We start from the raw sequence: 21,760 nt of genomic DNA on the forward strand, positions 1-21,760 counted from the left end.
AATGTGCAAACCAAATGTATGGTTTTGTAAATATTACTTGGAGATATAAGCTTGAATAACTTACTTTGATAAAAGCAAGATCAAATGTATTGCTTCTGTTACATAGAGGAAGGGCTGAAGCTGAAATATGCTAAAGTACAGTATATTCAGGACTTTCTGTTTTCACTCAGAAAAATGTTTGCACTTTGACATCTCAAGGGAAAACTGGTACTGATTGCCTTCACAAAGTGCTCAAAGTACATAGCACTACTTAAACCCGTCAACCCAACCCTGCTGACCCTAATATGAGAAAGCTTTAGGGCGGTGCTGGTTAGCAAGAATTAAGAAGAAAAAGTTAGTCATCAGTAAAAAAGAGATAATTAACAGTAAAATGCTGCCATTTGTATTTAGTTGGTTTACAGCCTAATAATCTAGAGCAGGCATCCCCAAAGTCGGTCATCGAGAGTCCTGCAGGTTTTAGAGGTTTATCTGCTTTAGCACAGCTGATTCTGATGACTGCAGTTCAGCCAAAGCCTGTTAATCAACTATCAATGTAAATCAGCTGTGCTGGAGCAGGGAAACTTCTAAAACCTGCAGGACAGCGGCCCTCGAGGACCGACTTTGGGGATGCCTGATCTAGAGGCTGGGTTGTTGAAATCAGCTATGCCAGGGACCAGAATCATACAAATGTTACTGAATATGGATAATAACACAAAAGTGAGATAGGGATTAGGGTTAAATGACTTAAAATCAAAGTCAGTTTTTTTTATCCAAAATTGCGACTGGAATTTTATTTAGATTTTTCTCTGCGCTAACCATAAGAAAATACATATTTCATTCTAAACTTTCATTGTTTTGATAAGCTTGAAATGTTGCTTGTTGCAAGTTCATTGTGGCTTTTATTCTGTCAGATCAACATACCCCTTCAGACCCACATACCAATAATCAATACCTGTTTAACTTTTAGTTTATCCCTTTTGTTTTGTATAAAAAAATACACTTTAAACTACCTCAACGGGTGTGTATCTTTTCAGTTGTGCAAAAAAAACCTATTTAATTACTTACTTTTTAGTCTTTTTTGAACAGTATGGCGAACTGACCTTAAATAGTTTTTTTTATACAAACTAAACGGATAAAGGGGGATAAACTAAAGGGATAAAAATATAATAGGATATGCGTGTGCAAATCTGACTTCTTGCGCATGCCTATTGACTATTGGTATGCTGGTCTGATGGGGATGCTGATCTGACAGATCACTGGACTTTACTGTTCATGTTGCATGGAAAAGTGTTTACTTCTGCTCTAATGCATACATTTGGATCCAGCTGCAACTTGGATATTACTGCCACCTGCAGGGCTGGAGTGAAAAAGCATCTTATTAAATGTAACCAAAACTGTTCTGTTCTGTGATTTGATAATTGCAAATGTAATTAATTGCCCAGCTCTAATAAGGATGTACAGAATTATTTGTCCTTTGGCCGGCTCTCATATTGAGGGGCCCCTTAAGCAAATTCAACTTGGCAACATTTTTACATCAGATACCCTTCCTTACACAACCAGGATTCAAACTCAGGTCTTCTCTATTACAGTCAAAGATTTCATCCTCCTCACAATGGATACATTGACTCAGGATGTACAGAACAGTTAGATTATTTTTATGACAGTTGTTTCGTTGTTTACTTATCAACAACAACAATAATAATAGACTATTGACAATCAGAACTACGCTTTGAACCAAAACAAAATCATCAACTTTAGAGGATCACTACTAGTATGACGCTTCTTAATTAAAGCAAACCTGCCAAACCAATGACAGTGCCAATGTATTTTATTGGATTAGACACTGTGAAATAAAAGGAAATTTAAAGAAGACTGTTTTTTTTCTGAACGGAAGCTTACAAATCTTAAATGTGTGTGGACGTGTATTCCACCCCGTGAGATTGATAAGCTTCATTTGTCCCTGCTGAGGAGATTATTCTCATAGTAGGGGGCAACAGTGGTCTCGATGTAGGAGTTTGCTTTGAAATCGAAGGGTTGGCGGTTCATTGTCGTTGTGTCCTTGGGCAAGACACTTTGCTTGCATTGCCTACTGATGGTGGTCAGAGGGACTGATGGCGCCAGTTTACGGCAGCCTCGCTTCTGTCATTGAGCCCCAGGGCAGCTATGGCTATATTGTAGTTTGCCACCATCTGTGTGCGAGTGTGTGCGTGAATGGGTGAATGACTGAATGTAGTGTAAAGCGCTTTGGTCAAGTCACCTGACTTGAAAAAGGGCTATATAAGTACAGGCCATTTACTAATTTAGTATGGTGCTACCACACTATGTTTTCCTACAGGAACGGTTGATTCAGAGCGATATGCAAGGTTATTTAAAAAAAAAATGTTTGCATGGTGACTGAAGCTTTACATTTGGATGTCCAATAACCATTGCACCTACTTCCACATGTTTACTATTACCTGGCTACATGACATGTGGCCAACTGGAAACTGGCATTCTCATAGCTTTCTTAGAACAATAACTTCCATAAAGCCATTGTTGCTCAGTGCAAAAGTTGCCTATTTCCACAGTCTGTGAGTGCAGTTAAACAGCCGTGTATTGATAGGTTTTTGGTTGGGCATTGCTCTATTTGCAGCTAGATTAAAACAGTGCTATGTCAGATGTTGAAAGCTTGGGGTCTTTTTTTTCAAACTAACCCTTATTTATGCTTCACTATAACTTATCTCCTGACTTTGCTACTGTGTTTCTTGTCCCTCATTAGGATGTTTATCACATTTTTTTTCTCAAAATGGAGTCAGGACACACCAGGGTTGGGGGGTTGTTGGGTTGCAAGTCACCAAGTGGTCTGTTGAGAAATATTCTTTTCACAGTCATTATGATCACTGATGGAACATGGAGGGCTAAAATCATGATACAAACATATGCATGTGACAAATAAAAGTACCATCAATAAGATGTAATATGTATTTATCTAAATCATTAAATTATAAAATGCACAATCTGCCATTAAATAAAAAAAAAATAATTATTATTAATCACATAATGTCATTTGAAGAAATAATTATTTCAAAAATTTATATTATTACATCATATTTATATAAACAATAAATATAGAAGGAAGTAATTAATTGAATATCTATTTTAGAGGGTCGTCAGTCTCTTGCATTGTTCCTACAGATGCACCAATCAGGATTTTGGGATCCAATCATCAATCACTAGTATCTGCAGATCCAGATATTGTCAATCACAGAATCAAATCCATAAGTTGTTTAATACTGTTGTCTCATGCACATTGACAATGAATTGTTAAGTATAATAATTAGGAGATGAGAAAGTATAATGGATTTACCATTTTTTTAGTGAAGCAGGCAGTGGAGAAATGCTTTATTTAATCAAAATAGAAGATAGAAAAAATAATGTTGACAAATGGTGAAGTGGGAAATGTTCTTAAGTGGTTTGTGGCTGGCGTTTAAAATCCAGCCCAGGTAAATGCCCTAGAAGGACTGTTTTGTCATCCTACCTCCAAAGCAGACACCAGCCAGCTTCCGCCTTCTCTCTGCCGCCCTGTCTGCCCTGTAGGTTTCTTTGATCCACCCCTGTCTTCCTTCCATCTCCCACAGTTAGCCTCTAAAGGCTAGCCTTGCCTTTACCTGCTCTGTCTCCCTTTTTCTGATGTACCACTGTCCTACAGCATAGCCTCTCCCCCACTTTCGGCTCTATCTTTGCCCAGCAGGCTTATCCAATCGCCGATGTGCTCTTCCTGTCTCCTTCTGAGAAAGAAGGACCCTCCTATACCAATGTGGTTCCTTAGCTCCAGAGGTGGGGACAGGCTGGCCACCTCGTCCCGGTTATGAAGTTCTCTGAGCCTGTGTTCTTGCACCGATTACCTGCTGCTCCTGTCTGAGCTCCAGAACGGTATCACACCTTACCTATGTTTACCGGGTGATTTGTCCCGCTGTTTTTGTCATTTTAACCAAAACCAACATTGACCAAAAGCAGGAGATGCCCTTCCAATTTTGATTTGTGAAAATTGTGCCCAGGAGATAAAAATATTAATTTGTTAACAATGAAGGGAAGACAGACCTGGAGTTAGCACTGATCACTATTGGCAGGAATAGAAATATCGCTACAATATATCTGTTTCATAAACACATATATACGTATATATGTGTGTTTATGTGTTGTGTGTGTGTGTGCATGTGTGCACAATCTTCTAGCATGAGTTGTTCCTGTGTTGTTTATGATCGCCATAAAAATGCCATTTTCTACTATAAAACCAAGTTACATTATAAAAAAAAAAAAATCCTGATTCAGCGCTGCCACATTTGCTATGCAGTTGTGTACTTTCTGTCTTCAGTGTCAGCATTTTGTGTTTTGCTCAGGCAAAGCGAAGGCGACAGTGGAAGTGAGAAAGAAGGGAGTGGGGAGAGGCTTATTTGCGGAAAGGAAATAATCATTCATATAGTCACTGAAAGTGACAGTCACCTCTGTTCACACCCAGAAAATATGGTTCTGACTCCCCTTTGAAAGGGCCATCATGCATTAGGAAATATCCTTTATAGATTTTTCTGGACCTTTTAGAAGCAAAATATGATTGTATTATTAACAAGTCACTTTAAAAGAACTGAGCGTATTTGTTTGGTAGTGGTACTTGAACTTTTTAAGGCACAAATCCGGGCTTCCTCATCATTTTTATTAAATAAATCAAAATATACACTATGGTAATTATGCATTTGGTTTTGACACATCCAAAAACCTTAAGCTTGCTTATATTCATTTGTTTTTCTGGTAACATTCATACAGAACCCAGTTTCAGTTTGAAGTGCTCACTGGCTGCTGGTGAATGGATTTGTACTTGTAAACAGCAAGTTTATGCAAGCTGAAATGGACTGAGCGTTGTTGTACATTTCGAGATATAATCATGCATAACTGCTTACATATCTGCAACACATACTGTAATTATGGAGATGAGGAACGGTTGCTCTTCCTGTTCCCTAACATGGGTTCCTAACATAGAAATTAGTACGGATGGGTGCATTCTCTCTGGGTAATTTGGTAAGCTTGTGAGGGTAATGCATTTCTCATACTGCCTTTTGTTCCTGCTGCCTTTAGCATACTTTATACAAAATAGTTTTTGGGTTATGGTTAGACGGTAATATAATGCTTGTCTTTTTAATACCCTTACTGGTTCATAAGAATAATGACTTTTTTATAGGATCTTGTATGAGTACTGTGTTGCAAAAGTAATTATACCTCTCTAACTTTATCAATCACTCTATTTCAGTTTTTTTTTTTTTTTTATGTAAAATGCTCAAAGAGAAGATGATTTTTTTTATATAAAGCCAACATGAACAAACAGCATCAATGAAAAAAAAATTGAACACTATAAAAGCAGGATACATAAAAAAATAGAAAATTATTCCCAGTTTTAAAGACCTAATGTCTTTTTTTGTTTGAACTATTGTGTCAAATATGAAAAATTATTCCTAACCTACAAAGATGAAAGCTTATTTAAAGATGATAAGATGTAAAAGGTTTTTTGATTTTCACTGATAAGTGTTTCTTTGCTCCCTTAGGTCCTCCAGTCATTGTAGGGATGAGCATCAATATAGCCAGTATCGACTCCATCTCAGAAGTAAACATGGTGAGTTACATACTTCTTGGTCTTGGGTAATTTTTGTCTTTGTACCCAACCTAGAGGAGTCAGTTTTCACATTAACTCTCGGATTAAATATGTGGTCCACAAGGCTGACGTCCAGTATATCAATGTGACACTAGCAAGGGAGGTCCACCTCAACCCACAGAGACACCAGGAAGAGTACATGGAGCCATCAGCGCATCAGCAAATATTGATCACGCATTGTTTCTGTGAATGAGAGCATATCCTTATTGACATGCAGCCAGAGAGGCAGACTGACCAGAGAAATATGCCGTATGGCTGATTTCTAAGGAGTTAAATTACTGTATCAGGTCTTTCTCCCAACTTAGTTTTTTCTGTAGCTAAAGCCGTTTCTCAATATGTGAATATCTGCGTTCTCTTGTGTTCGTGAATCTTTATCAGCCTAAGCCCCAGCACTGCTCCAATTTACAAGAAAACAAGAACAAGAATGGACAAAATTTCACAGAGCTTAGAGTATTAAGTTAACTTTTCTGTTGCTTTTGTTCTATAAAAGTATGTCTTAAAAGCATTTTAAGTGAGAACATTATGCTTGTACTGATTTAGTGTGTAATTTAAAAGAAAGTTGTGATGCTAAGAGGACCATTGCAACCAGTGGGGATCCTAGGCTAACCTCAGTCAGGGCTAACATTAACCCACCTGCAGCAGCCATCTCTCAACATAGCCATGTGTGAAGTACTGCTGGCTCTTATGGCATTTTTTTTTTTCTTTTGGCAAAACTTTAATTTGATTAGTGTTTATCTCTATTATTATTATTTTCTTCTAGAGACCATTAATAGTAAGATGTAAAATGCAGCTCCAGACAAGCCGAGTACGCTTCCATTCCAATTGACATTGATTTATTTTTGTGCTCCCGTTTTTCCCGTGTCATATGTTCTGGTCAAGAACCTATTTGGCGAGAACACAAGTCCATACTCTCCTGCTAATTGGAATCCACAGTCAGTCACAGAAAAGCTCGCACTTTCCTTCCTTCCTTCCTTCCTTCCTTCCTTCCTTCCTTCCTTCCTTCCTTCCTTCCTTCCTTCCTTCCAATTCAGTGCATTTATATGTGGTTCTTTTTCTGTGTTTTCAGGACTACACTATCACAATGTATTTCCAGCAGAGCTGGAGAGACAAACGTTTGGCCTACGGAGAGCTGAACCTAAACCTGACTTTAGATAATCGTGTAGCAGACCAGCTGTGGCTCCCTGATACCTACTTCCTTAATGACAAGAAGTCCTTTCTTCATGGTGTGACTGTGAAAAATCGCATGATCCGGTTACACCCTGATGGCACAGTACTATACGGACTGAGGTAAGCACGAGGGAACAGTTTGGGTCTAACTCTTAGTTTTGTAAGTGTGCAAATAAATGCAAAATAAATCCAAAACAAAAAAAATGTAACACCATTTAAAATATATTAAGGTTGCTTTGTGTAATTCAATGTGCAAATAATCTAGGAATTTAAGATTAAGTATAGCAAAAATTTGCAAATCAAAATAAATCAAAATAAAATTCTTGTTTTGGCACATAATTTCAGCCGGATCCTCCAAGCAATCTGGCACCACGAAGCAGTCGTCATATGATGCACTTCTTGGAGAAGCTTGCAAAACTTTAATAATTCAGGAGGTCAAAGTGTCTGCTACAAAAAAAATCTTTCATGCATTCTAAGATACATGTCACCTTCCTCTGACCCTTCCAGCAGAGAGTAAGTGGCTCTATTATGAGAGCAGTACTTGGATAGATAGAATGAAATAAATGTGTAAAAATTAACAACAATAGACGTAGGCAAACTTTATTTTTATTTTCATTTTGTACACACAGGGTGTATACAAAACAAAATTTCATTCAGTATAGCTCTCAAGACATTTCCATTTCTTAAAGTGCGGCACTGATAAAATGTAAACAAGGTGATCAAATTTAAACATAAGACTGTTTTCCAACATTCAGCGCTTTTTTTTTTTTTACAGTTTTATTCAACAACAATGATTTTATTTAAAAAAAATATACACATGCTGCAAACTATAATTTTGACCAAAACGTTGTGGTGGAAGAGAATGAGAGCAAGAAGAACACAATGAAAAAGCAGGTTCATCTTTGTTCATTTTAGTATGGATGTTTGGTCCTAGGAAAGGATAAAAAATGACAGATTTATATTTGGCATCAGCTAGCAGTCTTTAAAGTGTTATTTTTAAAGCTATAGGTCCTCTAGCATGACCTCAGCTATATCCTCCATGTTTCTGAAAAAGCGAGAGGCACATTCAAGCAAAGATTCAATGACCCTGAAAGCCTAAGAAAGGTGTAAAATCTCCAGCACCTCTCATATCAACCTGAAAAAGCAAACATTTAGGTCAACAGCAAAAGTGAACAGTGGCATTCTTCAAAGTTCCCATGGGTGTTAAAAAAGTCAGATTAGGTTTGCTGAAAATGAAAAGAAATTGGTTTTGTTATATATTCTCAAAGCCATTTCCTTTTGGTTTGTTTAAGTTTTATAACCTGAAGAGATGTTTGTTCTAAGTATAAAAATTTCTATGAAGGTTCTTTAAAGTAATTCCAGAAGGATTCAAATGGGATGTAAGATAGTAATTAAATAAATATTTTTTAGTTACTCTGATCTAGTGATTTCTTTCTATAAATAGATAAAATCTAATTTTATCATTATCACTTGTCCCATAGAAGAATCACCTTACTAGTGTGAAGGTTTTGTCTTTTTTAATGTCAGATAAACATGCCAGATTACATTAGATATTTATAAACACTGTTTTACTTTGAATTAACTTTGGATCATCAAATCATGTCTGTTTGTTCAGAATTATTTCTTCGAATTAAGAAGTTGACATCCTTTTTTTTACTATTTGGTAAAGCTACTTTTAAGCTACTTGCTTTTAAACTTTTAAGCATCCTACATTAACATTTTAAGAAGAAAATTTGAAATGTTACCCTTTGCTCCCCTTAAAGCATTTGTTTAAATTATTATGGGACTGAGATTGAGGTTTCGTGATAACCTCTCCGAAATATTATCTATCTACCATTATAGACTTTTTATTGCAACGGTTATAATTCTATGGTTAGTGGCATTGCCCATTTTAACTACGCATTTGTGCCAAAGATTTTCTAATGACAATCTTTTTTTATGAAGCACACCAGAGCCTCCTGCAATAAAAAAAACATATTAAGTTCATTTTTTATAAGCCAATTTCACAAAGTCACAAAACACTGTAAATTAAAAGAACATATGAGAAATATATGAAAGAAGTGAAAAAAAAAGTTGACTCAAATAATCATTTGAAGCACCACAGGTGTGAACAAAAATGTGAAAATCTAATTGGATAATAAGGATTTTGTAATAAGTCAGGCATAGGAGGAGTAAAATAAAAGATCTATTGCGACCCGTAAAGAGGGCATTACAATAGCTGTGATGAGTAAAATATGTGAATAATTTTTCCTAAATCGGTTTGAGAGAGGATAAGATATATTTTAGTTATGCGATGTAGAAAAAAGGAACAAGAAATTATGTCACAAGATGGTGATGAACCTCACAGCAAGGAGGGAGTTCTTAAGCTTGCTGATCTCAACTGTCGACCTCCATATGTAACTGGTTATTATAGATCAACACATCATTCCTCTTTTTATATTTCCTGCTTGGGTGTCTCATACAAACCACATGAAGAAGTGGGCTGGCTAAATGTGCACGTGCAGCAGTACTTATTGAAAGGAGATCTGCAGACTGAATTATAATTGCATGAATTACTTTATGAAATCTAGTTTAAATAAAAATGGGATCAAAGTAGAGAGATCACATTTTTTAAATTGGAAAATGTGTTTCTATGACATTTGACCTGATTATTTGTACAGCAAAAAAAAATTATCTAAAGAAGTCATTTTTTTCTTAAATGAAGTTGATATTTCTTGAATTTAGGAGGTATGTGAAACACTTTGCCAATGGAACAAGACAATTTACATTTATATTAATATTTAAATTAGGCCTAAATGCACACATTCTGTTGTCAATATATCTTATTGAAAACACATAGTACACCGGGAAAAAAAATTATAATAATAACAATAATAAACAAAAAGGATCAAAAAGAAATGGGACAACTTTATAGACAGCTTTGAATTATTTAACAAACTTCTGGGGCCTTTACAGAACAACTGGATTTATGAGATTTGAATTCTGAAAAACTCTTGGTTGCATTGCACCTCATTTAGGGGTATCATGTTTATAGGGGCTAATTACAAACATACACTATGTCACACTGTTCTGATTTTACATTATTTTACCATTTAATAGTGCACTTTGCACATCAAAATAACATGAAAGGTGCAAAAGAGAAAAGGGATCAAAATTTAAAAAGGACCACAAACTGTCCAGCTTGCATAAGGCATTTTTATTTGCAGTGTTCTTGTACTAGACCTTCATCAGGCATACATGATGAAGGTCTTTACCAGTGTCCTCTGCAACCATTTTTTTATTACATTCCCGATGAAGGTCTAGTGTACAGGAGTCCTTTTTATACATCTTAAACATTTGGAAAAACTGTGTATAATTGTTTTATCCACCTCACATTTATCCACTGCTGTGATTTAACCTATTACACTTAATCCAAATAAAACACATTAAAGTTTGATCGCAAAACATGCATAAATCAGAAGCAACCAGACTCTCGAGTTAAGTTTTTTTTGTGCTTGCCATTACCCAGGTGGCTATGAATTTACACAGTCTATAAAGTTTGATATTGCAACATGAAGAAACACAAAAAAGCTGCAGAGTAGCAACATTTAAGTGCGTTTCTGAATGATGCGAATATGCTATCTAACTATCTGTGCAGTGAGGGAACATACTGAGCTATTTGTCACATGGAGATGCTCTGATTTGTTAAGAGGTGGGCTGAAACTGAAATTGTTCTGCGCATGTAAAGCTCCCAACCTCATCCCGATGCTGGAATAGAATCCTGCCTGGAACCCTGATATTATTTTGCCTTGCTAGTATTTCTCTGGGTTCAGAGGAGCCTTTGGGAGCACTGAGCGGAGCAGCTAGGAACGTTTATTCAGATCACATGTAATTCAGATCCACTGTAATTTAGCACAGTTCTCATATTCTTCAGTCCCTACTTGCTTTGATTAATGGTGACACAGTTTGTTCTTTTTCAATCTTGGATACGTCTAAAACACATGTTGTCACACAAGCTGCATTTAAAGAACATTAGAAAAACTAAATCATAAGGACCAAGAACACAAAGGTGATTTGCAAATTGAACATTTTCCATACCCGTTATGCATGGGGATGCCTGTTCTAAGCAGAAACACTGATCAGAGTTCATGGCACAAAAGAGCTGAATCCATTAAATGCTACAGTGGAATAGTTTTGATCCAAGTTTATTCCTATTTACGTGAGCTCTTACAAAGTCCTGACCTTAATGAATCCATATATGGGTCGCAGGACTTGAATATGGACATTCATAGATGCTCACAAACCAATCTGACTGAGCTATTTTTTTTTAGCTATTTTGCAAAGGACAACATGAAAAAAATTGTATCCTCTCAGCAGGCAAAGCAGGTACAGTATATGTCAAAGCACAGCTATATTTGCAGTGACAAGCAGAAAAAAATGTGTACACCACACTATTCAGTTGTGTTTTGTTTTTTTTTTTGATTAAAAAAGGTTATCCTTTTCTTTACATTTTACAGAGCTGGAAATGCTTTTGCTTGCCTATCTCACATAACATGAAGCTTGTGTCTGCAACATTACAAAATGCATATAGGAAGTGATACTTTAACTACAGTGTTAGTGATAGGCATTCTGCCACAATCATTAAAATTAAAAGATCACCTAAATTGACCGTTTCTTTTTAATTGCATGTTATAAAATAGAGATAATTGGCTTTTTAAATAGACCAACTATAGTTATAGCAGAGGCTCAGAGTGAGTGGTAAATTTATCCCTCCCTAAATAAGATCTGTTAGCTACATGTAGATGTCTGGTTGCAACTAATCAGTTCATCTTTCCATAATTATTTCCATCTGATTAGACATGAATTGTGGTGACCATGGGTATTGAAGATAAAAAAAAAAAGATCAAATATAGTGCAGTTAGTTGCTTTGGTTGAACCTAAAGGTTGGTGGCGATAATTCAACCAGACAGCCTTGATAATGCAAGGTGCCTGCTTTAGCTTTCAAAACGATTTTTCTTTTCTTTAACTTTGATTTATGGAAATATAGTTGTCAGGGAATAAAGTTAATATCAAAAAGTTTAAATAGAACTCATTTCTAGTGATGGTTTCTCACAGTAGGGTATGGCCAATGACTTCAAGTCCTTGGATCTGTCCTCCAGATCATTTTTTACACTGTTCTGTAATTAGCAGCATCTCATAATATATATCCAGTGGTGTTTCCAGGACCTTTTACAAGCCTCCTGCAAGCATATAATTAAAGCGCTTTGTTAAAGTGTTTGACTTTGCTTCGGGGTTGTATGGGGAATCTTTTTTTTTCCCCCAGAACAAATGGCACATCTAACAATAGATGTTTATAGTTTTTACACTGATTAATTTACATTTCACTGTACTCAGCTTTGGCTATTATACACAGTGTGTGCTACATTTTAAGGCTGGTTGTTTGAACTGGCCCCCTCCGTGTACGGCAGAACTCAAACCGAGAAAAGTCACAAGCACATAAAACTCTTTGTGTGGTTCTTTAGTCAGTCACTGGGAGATGTGCTAGTTCTTTTGTTTATCTTTATTTTTAGACTTGAATTATCTTAAGACAGGCTCTTTGTTGTGATTTTAACTTGAGTTGCCTTGATCAACCAGTTTTATTTTAGCACCCACTCCCAGTATGAGCTGACATGACCTCTTTTTCAAAACTCTTTTCTTTCTTTTTTATTTAATTTATCTATATAATCTGGCACTGAATAGTAAGGTTGACATTTTTTTTCAGTCAGATGTGTATTTAGATTTCTAGCTGAGAAAGAAAGCATATTCGCTCAAATTTAGTAAAACAACAGCTACAGCCAATTACTTTCAATATCCGCTCTTATTAAAAGTAACTTACTATAGGTAAGTTTATGTAATTAATTTAGATTTGCTTAATTAAGAAGAAAATAAGTAGTTTCTCAAATTATGTAGTAACACAACAATTTAGTTATGAAATATTTCAAAATTCATGAAAAAAAAGAATCAATTGAAAATGAAGAAAGTTATTAAATATCTAACATAAAATAAAAAATATAGATTAAGAACCAGTTTTAGGTTCTAACTTGTTACGTCTCCTTGATTAACTTCTTGACCAAAATGCAGTTTTAGGAGTTGTTTTACTGCACCATGGCTTTTACTTTTACTTGACTAACATTTTTATAAAGTATCAATACTTTTACTTAAGTATATGCTTTGGCTAATCTACCTACAATGAATACAATTACGGAACAAACAACAGGAAGATTTAAAATTAAAATACACAGACAGTTAGGGTTTTCTAAAATGACTTTTCTTTTTTGTACAAAGGCTTTGTTCATTCTACATTAGCTGAATTTTCTGCTCTAACATATACTGATAGTGTATTACAGTAAGTACTGGTTTCAGAGGTTTGGCGTTGGAAAATTTCAATTCGGAGAAGTGTTTATTCTTCCGGAGTTCATTTTCCTATAAATTTTTCATTCCTGTTCATTATTTAATTTCACTCTAAAAACACCAGTTTTGTGTTTTGGTCTGTCTTATTAAATGATTGTTTAAAGTAAATTAGATGTTATGATTAGTTATATGGTACCAATTACTTTTGACATTTTTACTCGTGTCTCAATAATTTCTCTTTTACTTTGATAAGTAAAAATATGTTAAAAATAGTACTATGCTTACTTGAGTCCAATTTGGGGTCCTCTCTACAACTCTGCTAATAATAATAGAGGTGTAGAGAGGTAATAATAGTTACAACCAATCTAATGATTGCAGACAATTAAGTTTGCATTTTACAGTCTATATTTTTATTTTTTATTTTATTTTTTACATGTGGATTAAGTCTGACCAGGCAAAATTACAGACAGACAAGATGCAAAACATAAGTTCAGCCTCTAAAAGAGATGGTGGTGCATATCGAATGACAGCCAATATAGTTAATAGCTTTGAAATTAATTGTGATCAGTTCAAGTTTAAATCAAATCCCATTTATTTTCTGCAAAATGATTTTTGAATATCGTTTTAACAGAACTCTGATTTGTAAGGAATACTATTTGTAGGAAAGGACAAATGATCTGATATTCTACATAACCTAATTCTAGATGTATTTAGAATAGAATAGAAAATTTGTTTATTGTCCCACAATTGGGAAATTGTGGTGTTTACAGCAGCAAAGGATAAGTAGAAGTGGTCACAAATAGTGCTCCTTAGAAATGAGTATCAAAACAAGAGATAGGAAAATAAGACAAATAGAGTATTGTACTATACAGTGTTTATACAATTTAATACTCTGTATCTGGAGAATAAATACAATGAAATAAATGAAAATATCTATAGTGTCAAAAGGATGTAATCTTAAAAGAAGGTAAAATTTTGTTGAAAAAATTATGAGAAAGATGTTTCATGTATTTATTTTATGTTGCTGGGTTTTTTTTTTACTTCATTATTTAGGAATCAAATAAAGCCTGGCTTATTATTACATCAGCTATTAAAGTAAGGTCTTGAAGAAATACACTAAATGAATTTAATAAGCAGGTTAAATATTGCAGAAAGGTATTATCTGCTTATAACCTTTTAAGAAAATAATTATACAAAAATACAAATTGACCAAATCCTTCTTTTCTTATAGTTTCAGTGGTTATTTTTAACTTAAAAAGAAAGAGAGTAATTTCTAATATCTAACTACATGACAAAGTCCCATTAAACCTTCCACCATGTGTAGTAATCAACTGTGAATTAATTTTGTTACCTTTAGCAATAGTAAGTATTAGTGTGGACATTATCCCAAGCGAAAAATTGGACAGTGACAGATGGAAGAGCGCTGATGCACCTGTAGATATAATCACAATACATAATTATTTAATTGGCCTGAACTTACAGATCTCAGTTGTTCTGAGATCTGTAAAAAAAAAAAAAAGATCATTAGGATGCAGAGAATAGTGTTAAACATCAGTTAAAGAAGTCTGACAATGTGAAACGGATGGAGTTGATAGTCCTACCTTGCCTGTGAAATGAGAAGCTGACTCATCATTAGCAGACTGATGGAGCTTGTTTGATAATGTAGTGGGCCCTGAGAGCATTGGAGGCTTTGTTGAGCTAAGCTCTGACCAGATTGTGTTTTCTTTTTATCTATTCCAGACTCTGTTCTCTTTTTTCCTGTGTTTATGAAGCCAAGTGCCTCTAATAGTACAATGATCTTCTGTGGTAGGGAAGCAACCACACAAAGACGACTACAGAAATAGACTGCGTGGGATTCAAACATTGATTAAACACTAGAAAAAAAGAAAAAAAAAAAAAAAACTTGGTTGAGCATGCCAACCGAGTCATGGTAAAGTTCAGTGCTGCATTTCTAATGTAAAGTCCCTGAATTTCTTGAGACCATACCCCACTTAGCTGTTCTCCCCCATGGGTGTTAGGCCTTAATTTGTGTTAATGCATCTGTTTATGAGTTGTTTTTCATGAGACTGTCTTTGGATCCACATACAAATCTCCAACATCTTGAAATATACAAAGGTAAAATGTCCTGAGCATCGGACAGCTGTGTTGCCCAGGTCGGAGACTGTGGATCAGCTCTGATGGGACTGTAATTTGCTGACCTACATCTGCTGACAAGTTCAAATCCCAAACCCTTTGCTGCGAGCTGTCCCAACTCGAGTCTGCTCAAGTGATGACTCTCTCCTGACTTGTTAACTGCCACATATAAAGTCAGTTTTATTTCCGCTGTGCTTCTGCCAGGGGATCCAAGCATTCTTTCTTGTCCACTGCTTCATGCAGCTGTCTCTGATTCTTCTGCCTTTTTTCCCCACCTAGCATCAAGATGTTTGGAATTTTGCTTTTAGACTAAATGGAAACGGTGTATGAGATAATGTATTGCAAAGTCGTTAATAGTTTACTTTCTTCTTTTCCCTTGGGGAAACATTTGCAGAGATTTGTTCCATATGAATCTTGGTTCAGATTTGCTCTTTTTTTTTTTTTGCAAAATCATAAACATAAATGTTATACAAGTAGACAGAGAATTTCAGTACCGTTAGAGGTAACTGTAATTGTTTTTGTTTGAATTTGCATGTTTCCTAAGCCATAACAAGGTTTTTTTTTTGGGCTACCCTGTAAAGCCTGGAACTTAACGCTACTTTAGACATTTTGAATTAAGAAAAGTTTCTGGGTGGGAAGCGAAATGTCATCAAACTTGGAAAGGAAAGTCCAGTGTTTTTGTTTTTTTTTTACTTTTTTGTTATGTCAGGTTGGCACAGATTGACACATCAAATCCTGTATGCTTCTGAAAAGTGAACAGTGGGTGTGGTGGTGTAAAGATTTTTTCTAAGCCCTTCCCAACTGATCAATTTGATCGACTGCAATCCAGACTTATCTGCTCATGAATATCATTAGACGGGACAAGAAGTGTTGCTTTTGGTAATGGATTTTCCTACTTGTTAATTTCAGCTGAGCTCTATTTAAGGAGTCCTATGATCCTGCAGATCTAACAGTTTACGACTGGCCTTATCTGCAAGAATTGAGCCAAAAACTGGCTAATCACATTTGATAGATGGCTTAACAGGAAGAGATCATAGGTTTGAAAAAAAACTACATATACAGCTGCATTTTGTATTTACACAGGTTATCTTTGTCTGATGATATATAGTCAGTTGTTGATCTGTTTTATTTAAGAAGGATCTGTGAGGGAGTGAATACTTTTTGCTTCCTTCAGTATAAACGTTAGGTACCTCCAGTTGTTATTGGGGTATGTTAGCATACCTTTTTCTGACCCTAGATCTGTAAAAATCCTAAAAAGGGTAAATGGATAAAGGGTAGGTCAGTCTTAACAATCCTCTTTGTAGACATAACTGAATTGGTCATGATGTATTATCACTGGATTATGATAAATTATTTGAAATAGGAAGAATCCTCACACAGCTTTAAAGACTTGTTAAGTATCAGAAAAAAGACTTGGACCAGTTGGTCAATGCAGACCTCCAGGCAAAGGGGAAAATACAATGAGGTCCTCCATTTATTCTGTGACTTGTTTACATCAGGGGAATGGTTTGTATGCGTATTAAGGAGAAATTATAAAATGGAAGATTTATAGTAAAAAAAAAAGTTAATTTTCACATTATGTGGTAGACAGGGTTGCTGCTTCACAAACAATTATTAGCAACACCTAAAGAAAGAGACCGTGGTCTTGCTAATCGTAATTAGAAATAGAATGGTGTGTCTACAGTTAATCACTGGTAAGTGCCAAACATTTCTTTTTTTTTACTTTAACAGAGAAAATATCAGCTGGGAAAATCTTAAATTTTGATCTAGCTGTGTAGTAATTAAGTGGCACCCTTCTCCAGTTGCGAGGTGCAGCCATATTTATAATGATTGCTGGACGTTTACACTGAAAGTGTTGTCGATTTCTTCTTCTTTGCATATTATGTGAAGACCAAGAGAAGGGTAAACAAAGCGAAATCTAAGATTGGTAGATCTAGTACCTAAATCTAATTTAAGGTCTGCTGTTTATCTTGTACCTTGAGAGCTAGGCCTATTGCTAACATTGATGAATAAGAAACTCGGGGCCGACTTTCAGCGATTTCATTAGACTTCTGATGTTTGTACTTCAGTAATTGACTGTGAACATCTGGAGCGCTGCTACCTTATTAAGATACTGTTGTTATAACTCTAAACACTAATATTTAACGAAAAAGTCTTCAAAAATATATATTAAACCAAGATAGTACAAGCCATATTTGACTTAATAAATAAACTTAAACATTCAGCATTTAGGTTTACTATTAACATTTTTAAAATGACAGATAATTGCAATTGTGATATAATAGTTGCTTAATCCACAAAATTCAACCTGCCTCCTAGTCTAGCAGGTGTAAGCAAGGTTAGGTACACCCTGGTCGCCATTGCGCATCATTTAATATAGTCCATATTTATCCTTTAGAGCTAGTCCTACATATGTTAACCACATTGGTATTTATTTGAGTCTGCATTTGTTTTGTTTGACTCTACAATACTACATATATCTTTGAGATTTTTTTTACATAAAATACCCTGACTACTTTCTTATCTTGGCAATGCTAATAGATCAGATTTTGTGGGGGAGAAAGCTTTGACTGTAGATTTGTTAAATTGGTTTGATGTTTAGAAGATAGATATTGGTTTTTATTTTGTTTTTTTTTTACAACAATAACTTTACATTTTAAAAGATGTTTTTGATTAGAAATCTTGCTGAACAAAGATCCAAAATAATAAATACATTTGAATATGCTATCTTTATCCATTATATTTTTATGGGCTGGAGATGCAGTTGTGATACCTTTGCTGAATAATCCAATGACGATGTTGATGATTATAGATTTCCTTTAGAACCAGTCTGACTGTATGATCTGGTTGAATTGTCTTTGCAAAGTAACTCAAGATGATATGTGTTGTGAGTTAGTGCTATATAAATAACTTCAATTGAAATTAATTTAATTCAATTACATTTTTCGGATAAATTTCTTCCTTTTTTTAAACTTTATGGGTTTCTTTGTTATATCCCCCATTATATATGTGGGATTACTTAATTAGGGTTATTATTATAGCAAAGAACATTCAGCTTAACCTATGAACCTTTCTTAGCCTTCTTCAAGCTTTTCTCAAAGAGTAACAATGAATGAGTGATTTAGAAAACAAAATGGGCCCTCATCTTTTCAGAGTCTAATACATGCCAACTCTTAAAATATATATATGCTTTAGTCAAACTTTTAGCCTTAAATCATGTTTGCCGAGTAACCTTTGTTATTAATGTAATTAGGCTTTGTCTCTTCACAATGGGCAACAATAGTAGCTCTTAGCAGGTAGACACCAAGAGGCAGCAGGAGGGTGCAGTGCAGGAGAGCAGAACCGAATGCAGTTTGAGCAGCTTTGTGCTTGTGCAGCAGAATGCATCTCATACCTGTCACACTTTTTGGTTCATGCATTAATGTCTTTTGACTTCATAGAGCCTTTTTTTCTCATCATGGTCACAGAAGGCGTACATGCCTCTGCATAAATCTGCCCGAATCAGTTTCAGAGGAACATATTTTGTTTTCCAATTACCTGCCGACAGAACTATGGGCAAGCCACCGTGAACAATTTACAGACTCTGTATTCGAGCAATATTTTACAAGGCAAACAGCTTATTATCTCTTGCATTAGTAATTCAGGGTATTGTACATGGCTGTGTACATTTGTTTACTGCACCAATGTAAAACCTTAAAACTTTATATTTGTAGCTTGCATGATTGAAAAAAAATGAGTTGCACTCTGTGAAGAGTAAAACTTTATATGGCTTGTGTAATGACCTATACACATAAAAAAGATGCATGTTGTGCACATCGAAATTTGTATTTTTTTTGTAATACATTCTTAAAGGAATAGCAAGAGAGGGCAGGAAGTTAATGAGAGTCAGTATGATGAACACATAGCAACTGGCATCAACAGCAAAAAATGTAATTGCTTAAATTTGCTGTACGGGTAAATGTCTCAGCTAAATGCAAAGGACCCCCTATATGCGTAATTTGTTGCAAAAGCTGTTTTTTTCCGAGGCGGCTGGAAATTATTACTGACACTAATAAACTGCTATGCATACATCTTTTCTAAGGCTACCTTGCAGAAATCCGCTTCTCGACAGTGGCAATAAATAAAAGCTGTCAAGAAATAAAACTGAAGCAAAGCGATATGGGCTGTATATAAGAAAACGGTACATTACTAGACTTTTTTGAGAATGCTAAATATTCCATATAGAAGAGAACTTGGAGATACCATTACTTTAAAATAATAAAGTTTTCCCACCAACTCAAATCCATTGAAATGTTGTATTGTCCAATTTCTATAGGCATATTTTGAACAAACATCGAAATCATTAGTTTTGAGTCCTGTAAGCACTGTTATTGTAAATTAATGTCGCTGAAGACTGATCTCTTGCTGATATCATCACTCTACATGTTGACCCGTAACTTCATGTCTTTCTACTCTGTCCTTAGAATAACAACTACTGCTGCCTGCATGATGGATTTAAGGAGGTACCCTCTTGATGAACAGAACTGCACTCTGGAAATTGAAAGCTGTAAGTTTTTCATATTTCACTGAACATTTTGTCTCTTCGTTCAAATTGATTTTTATTTTCATGAACCTATGGAAGCGTATGACATGTTTGTGGCTGAACCACATGTAGTCATTCTACAGTTTGAGGACACCAGTTTAACAAATGTTCAGCGCATAATATGTCAGACTTTGTTAGAAAGGATAGCCTTTCTTTGAGGATTGTGCAAACTTTCATTGTGTCTGGCATTTAAATTCCTCTTTGGGCTCTTAGGACAAAATCACCAACAACCGTGTATGAGCTTTGCTAAGTTTTATCTGATCATTTTGGATCAAAGTAATTTTTTCCTGTTTAGAGAAGCCATTTAACATAACTGCGATGTTTTTAACAGCTTGAGAGAGACCCCACATGGATGGGGAGAATATTCCAATTCCATACAGAAAGAATCGAACCAAGAACCTACAAACTGCACCACTGTGCAGCCAATGTTTATTTAATGCCAGTTCATTTCTATAACTTTAAGTCAAAAGACATTTCAAGACGTTTCACAAAGCCAATTCAATCGCATCATACAAACAAATTGGTTACAATTTACTTATTCGTATTCACATTTAACACATTTGGGTTCCTTAAACAAGCCAAAATTTCTTTCCCCCCCTTGGTCTGGAACTTTTGTGTGGGTATGAAAGCAGACCAGCAAATTCTGGTTCAGACCAAACAAATGGACCAAGACCCTATTTTCAGGTAGTCATTGTTTGCTTTCAAATGGACCCTGGTACTGTTTGCTACAGGTTTAGATATAAACCGCACTTGGTACAACCCAAATGCAGAAAGCATACATCTCTTTGTACTTAGCAAGCCACTATGGTAGTAATGCGAAATTATAGTTGTTATGCTGTCTGTTGCTTAGCAATGCGGCTGCTGGCAAGTGTTTGATCTCCCTTGGCTTGTAAGTTGCATTCTCAGACAAAATCTAAAGTCTCATGACACTCCCAATGGTTTGGCAGCTGTAATAACAGAATAAACTAGCTCCATACTAGATGCCTTTGTCCAGGAAAGATGAGCTCTGCTTGAAAGTATAGTTCTGCCTCATCCCTTAAGCTCTTAAAGCATCAAATAGGTTTTATTTTAGTATTGCTTGTATAATGTTTATTTTCTGCCACATTTGCTACATTCCCCCTGTACGGCCTGTGTCTATGTGAAAACAGGACTTCTTGCTTTCTTCTAGCGATTAACTTTTTCTGTATAGGCCAAAGTTATGGGCTTCACAAACTTTTCACATTAAGTTGTCAGATTTCGCCAACATGACTGTGTATTTCTGAAGCTCCTCAAGAGATAACTAGAGTCTCTTGGCTTCTTAACCAAATTACTCTTTAAAAAAAAAACATAAACCAGAATCTAAATATCACTCTTCCTAAAAAAATCCATCCATCCAGTTCATACCATTCACCAATATAATAGAAATTCTTCTTCATATAGTGGCAACTCTACTAAGTATATACTGAGCTGTGCTTGGATGAAAGAGGAATTGGCTGCCAATGTTTTATTTTTGGGTCCCAATATAAAGGGATTGTAACTTTTTTTTCTTAAACTTTATTTTGCCAGGAAAAATATAAATCCATTGAGAAGGATGCCCTGGCAAAGCACAATGTAAAAGGCAAACAAGCCATTACATTTACAAAAATTAGCAGTATTTTAGGATCACTCACCCCCCAAAAAAACAAAGCATAAAATAATAATACACTAAATGAAACACTTAATTGTTTGTATTTCTTTTGCTAGATCGTTAACAAAAACAACAAAGTATTAAACAATAAAACCGAGAGAATAAAACATTTAAATGTTAGTGTTTCTGTAAGTGTGTCTGCACCTAAATATGTGTGAAAGATTTGTCTGAAACCTCTGATCGT

General features: G+C 35.2%; 1 protein-coding gene across 1 annotated transcript in view; it reads left to right on the forward strand.

Moving 5' to 3' along the window:
- The window catches only part of LOC107082584 (gamma-aminobutyric acid receptor subunit beta-4-like), a 70,239-nt gene that overhangs the window by 39,516 nt on the left and 8,963 nt on the right, over positions 1-21,760 (forward strand). The window contains exons 3-5 of the mRNA XM_015371351.1: positions 5,553-5,620; positions 6,726-6,946; positions 19,792-19,874. Coding sequence (XP_015226837.1) covers positions 5,553-5,620; positions 6,726-6,946; positions 19,792-19,874 — 372 coding nt within the window. The remainder of the gene's footprint in view (positions 1-5,552; positions 5,621-6,725; positions 6,947-19,791; positions 19,875-21,760) is intronic.

Source organism: Cyprinodon variegatus, unplaced genomic scaffold (assembly GCF_000732505.1).
Source record: "Cyprinodon variegatus isolate N-32 unplaced genomic scaffold, C_variegatus-1.0 Scaffold56, whole genome shotgun sequence".
NCBI lineage: Eukaryota > Metazoa > Chordata > Actinopteri > Cyprinodontiformes > Cyprinodontidae > Cyprinodon > Cyprinodon variegatus.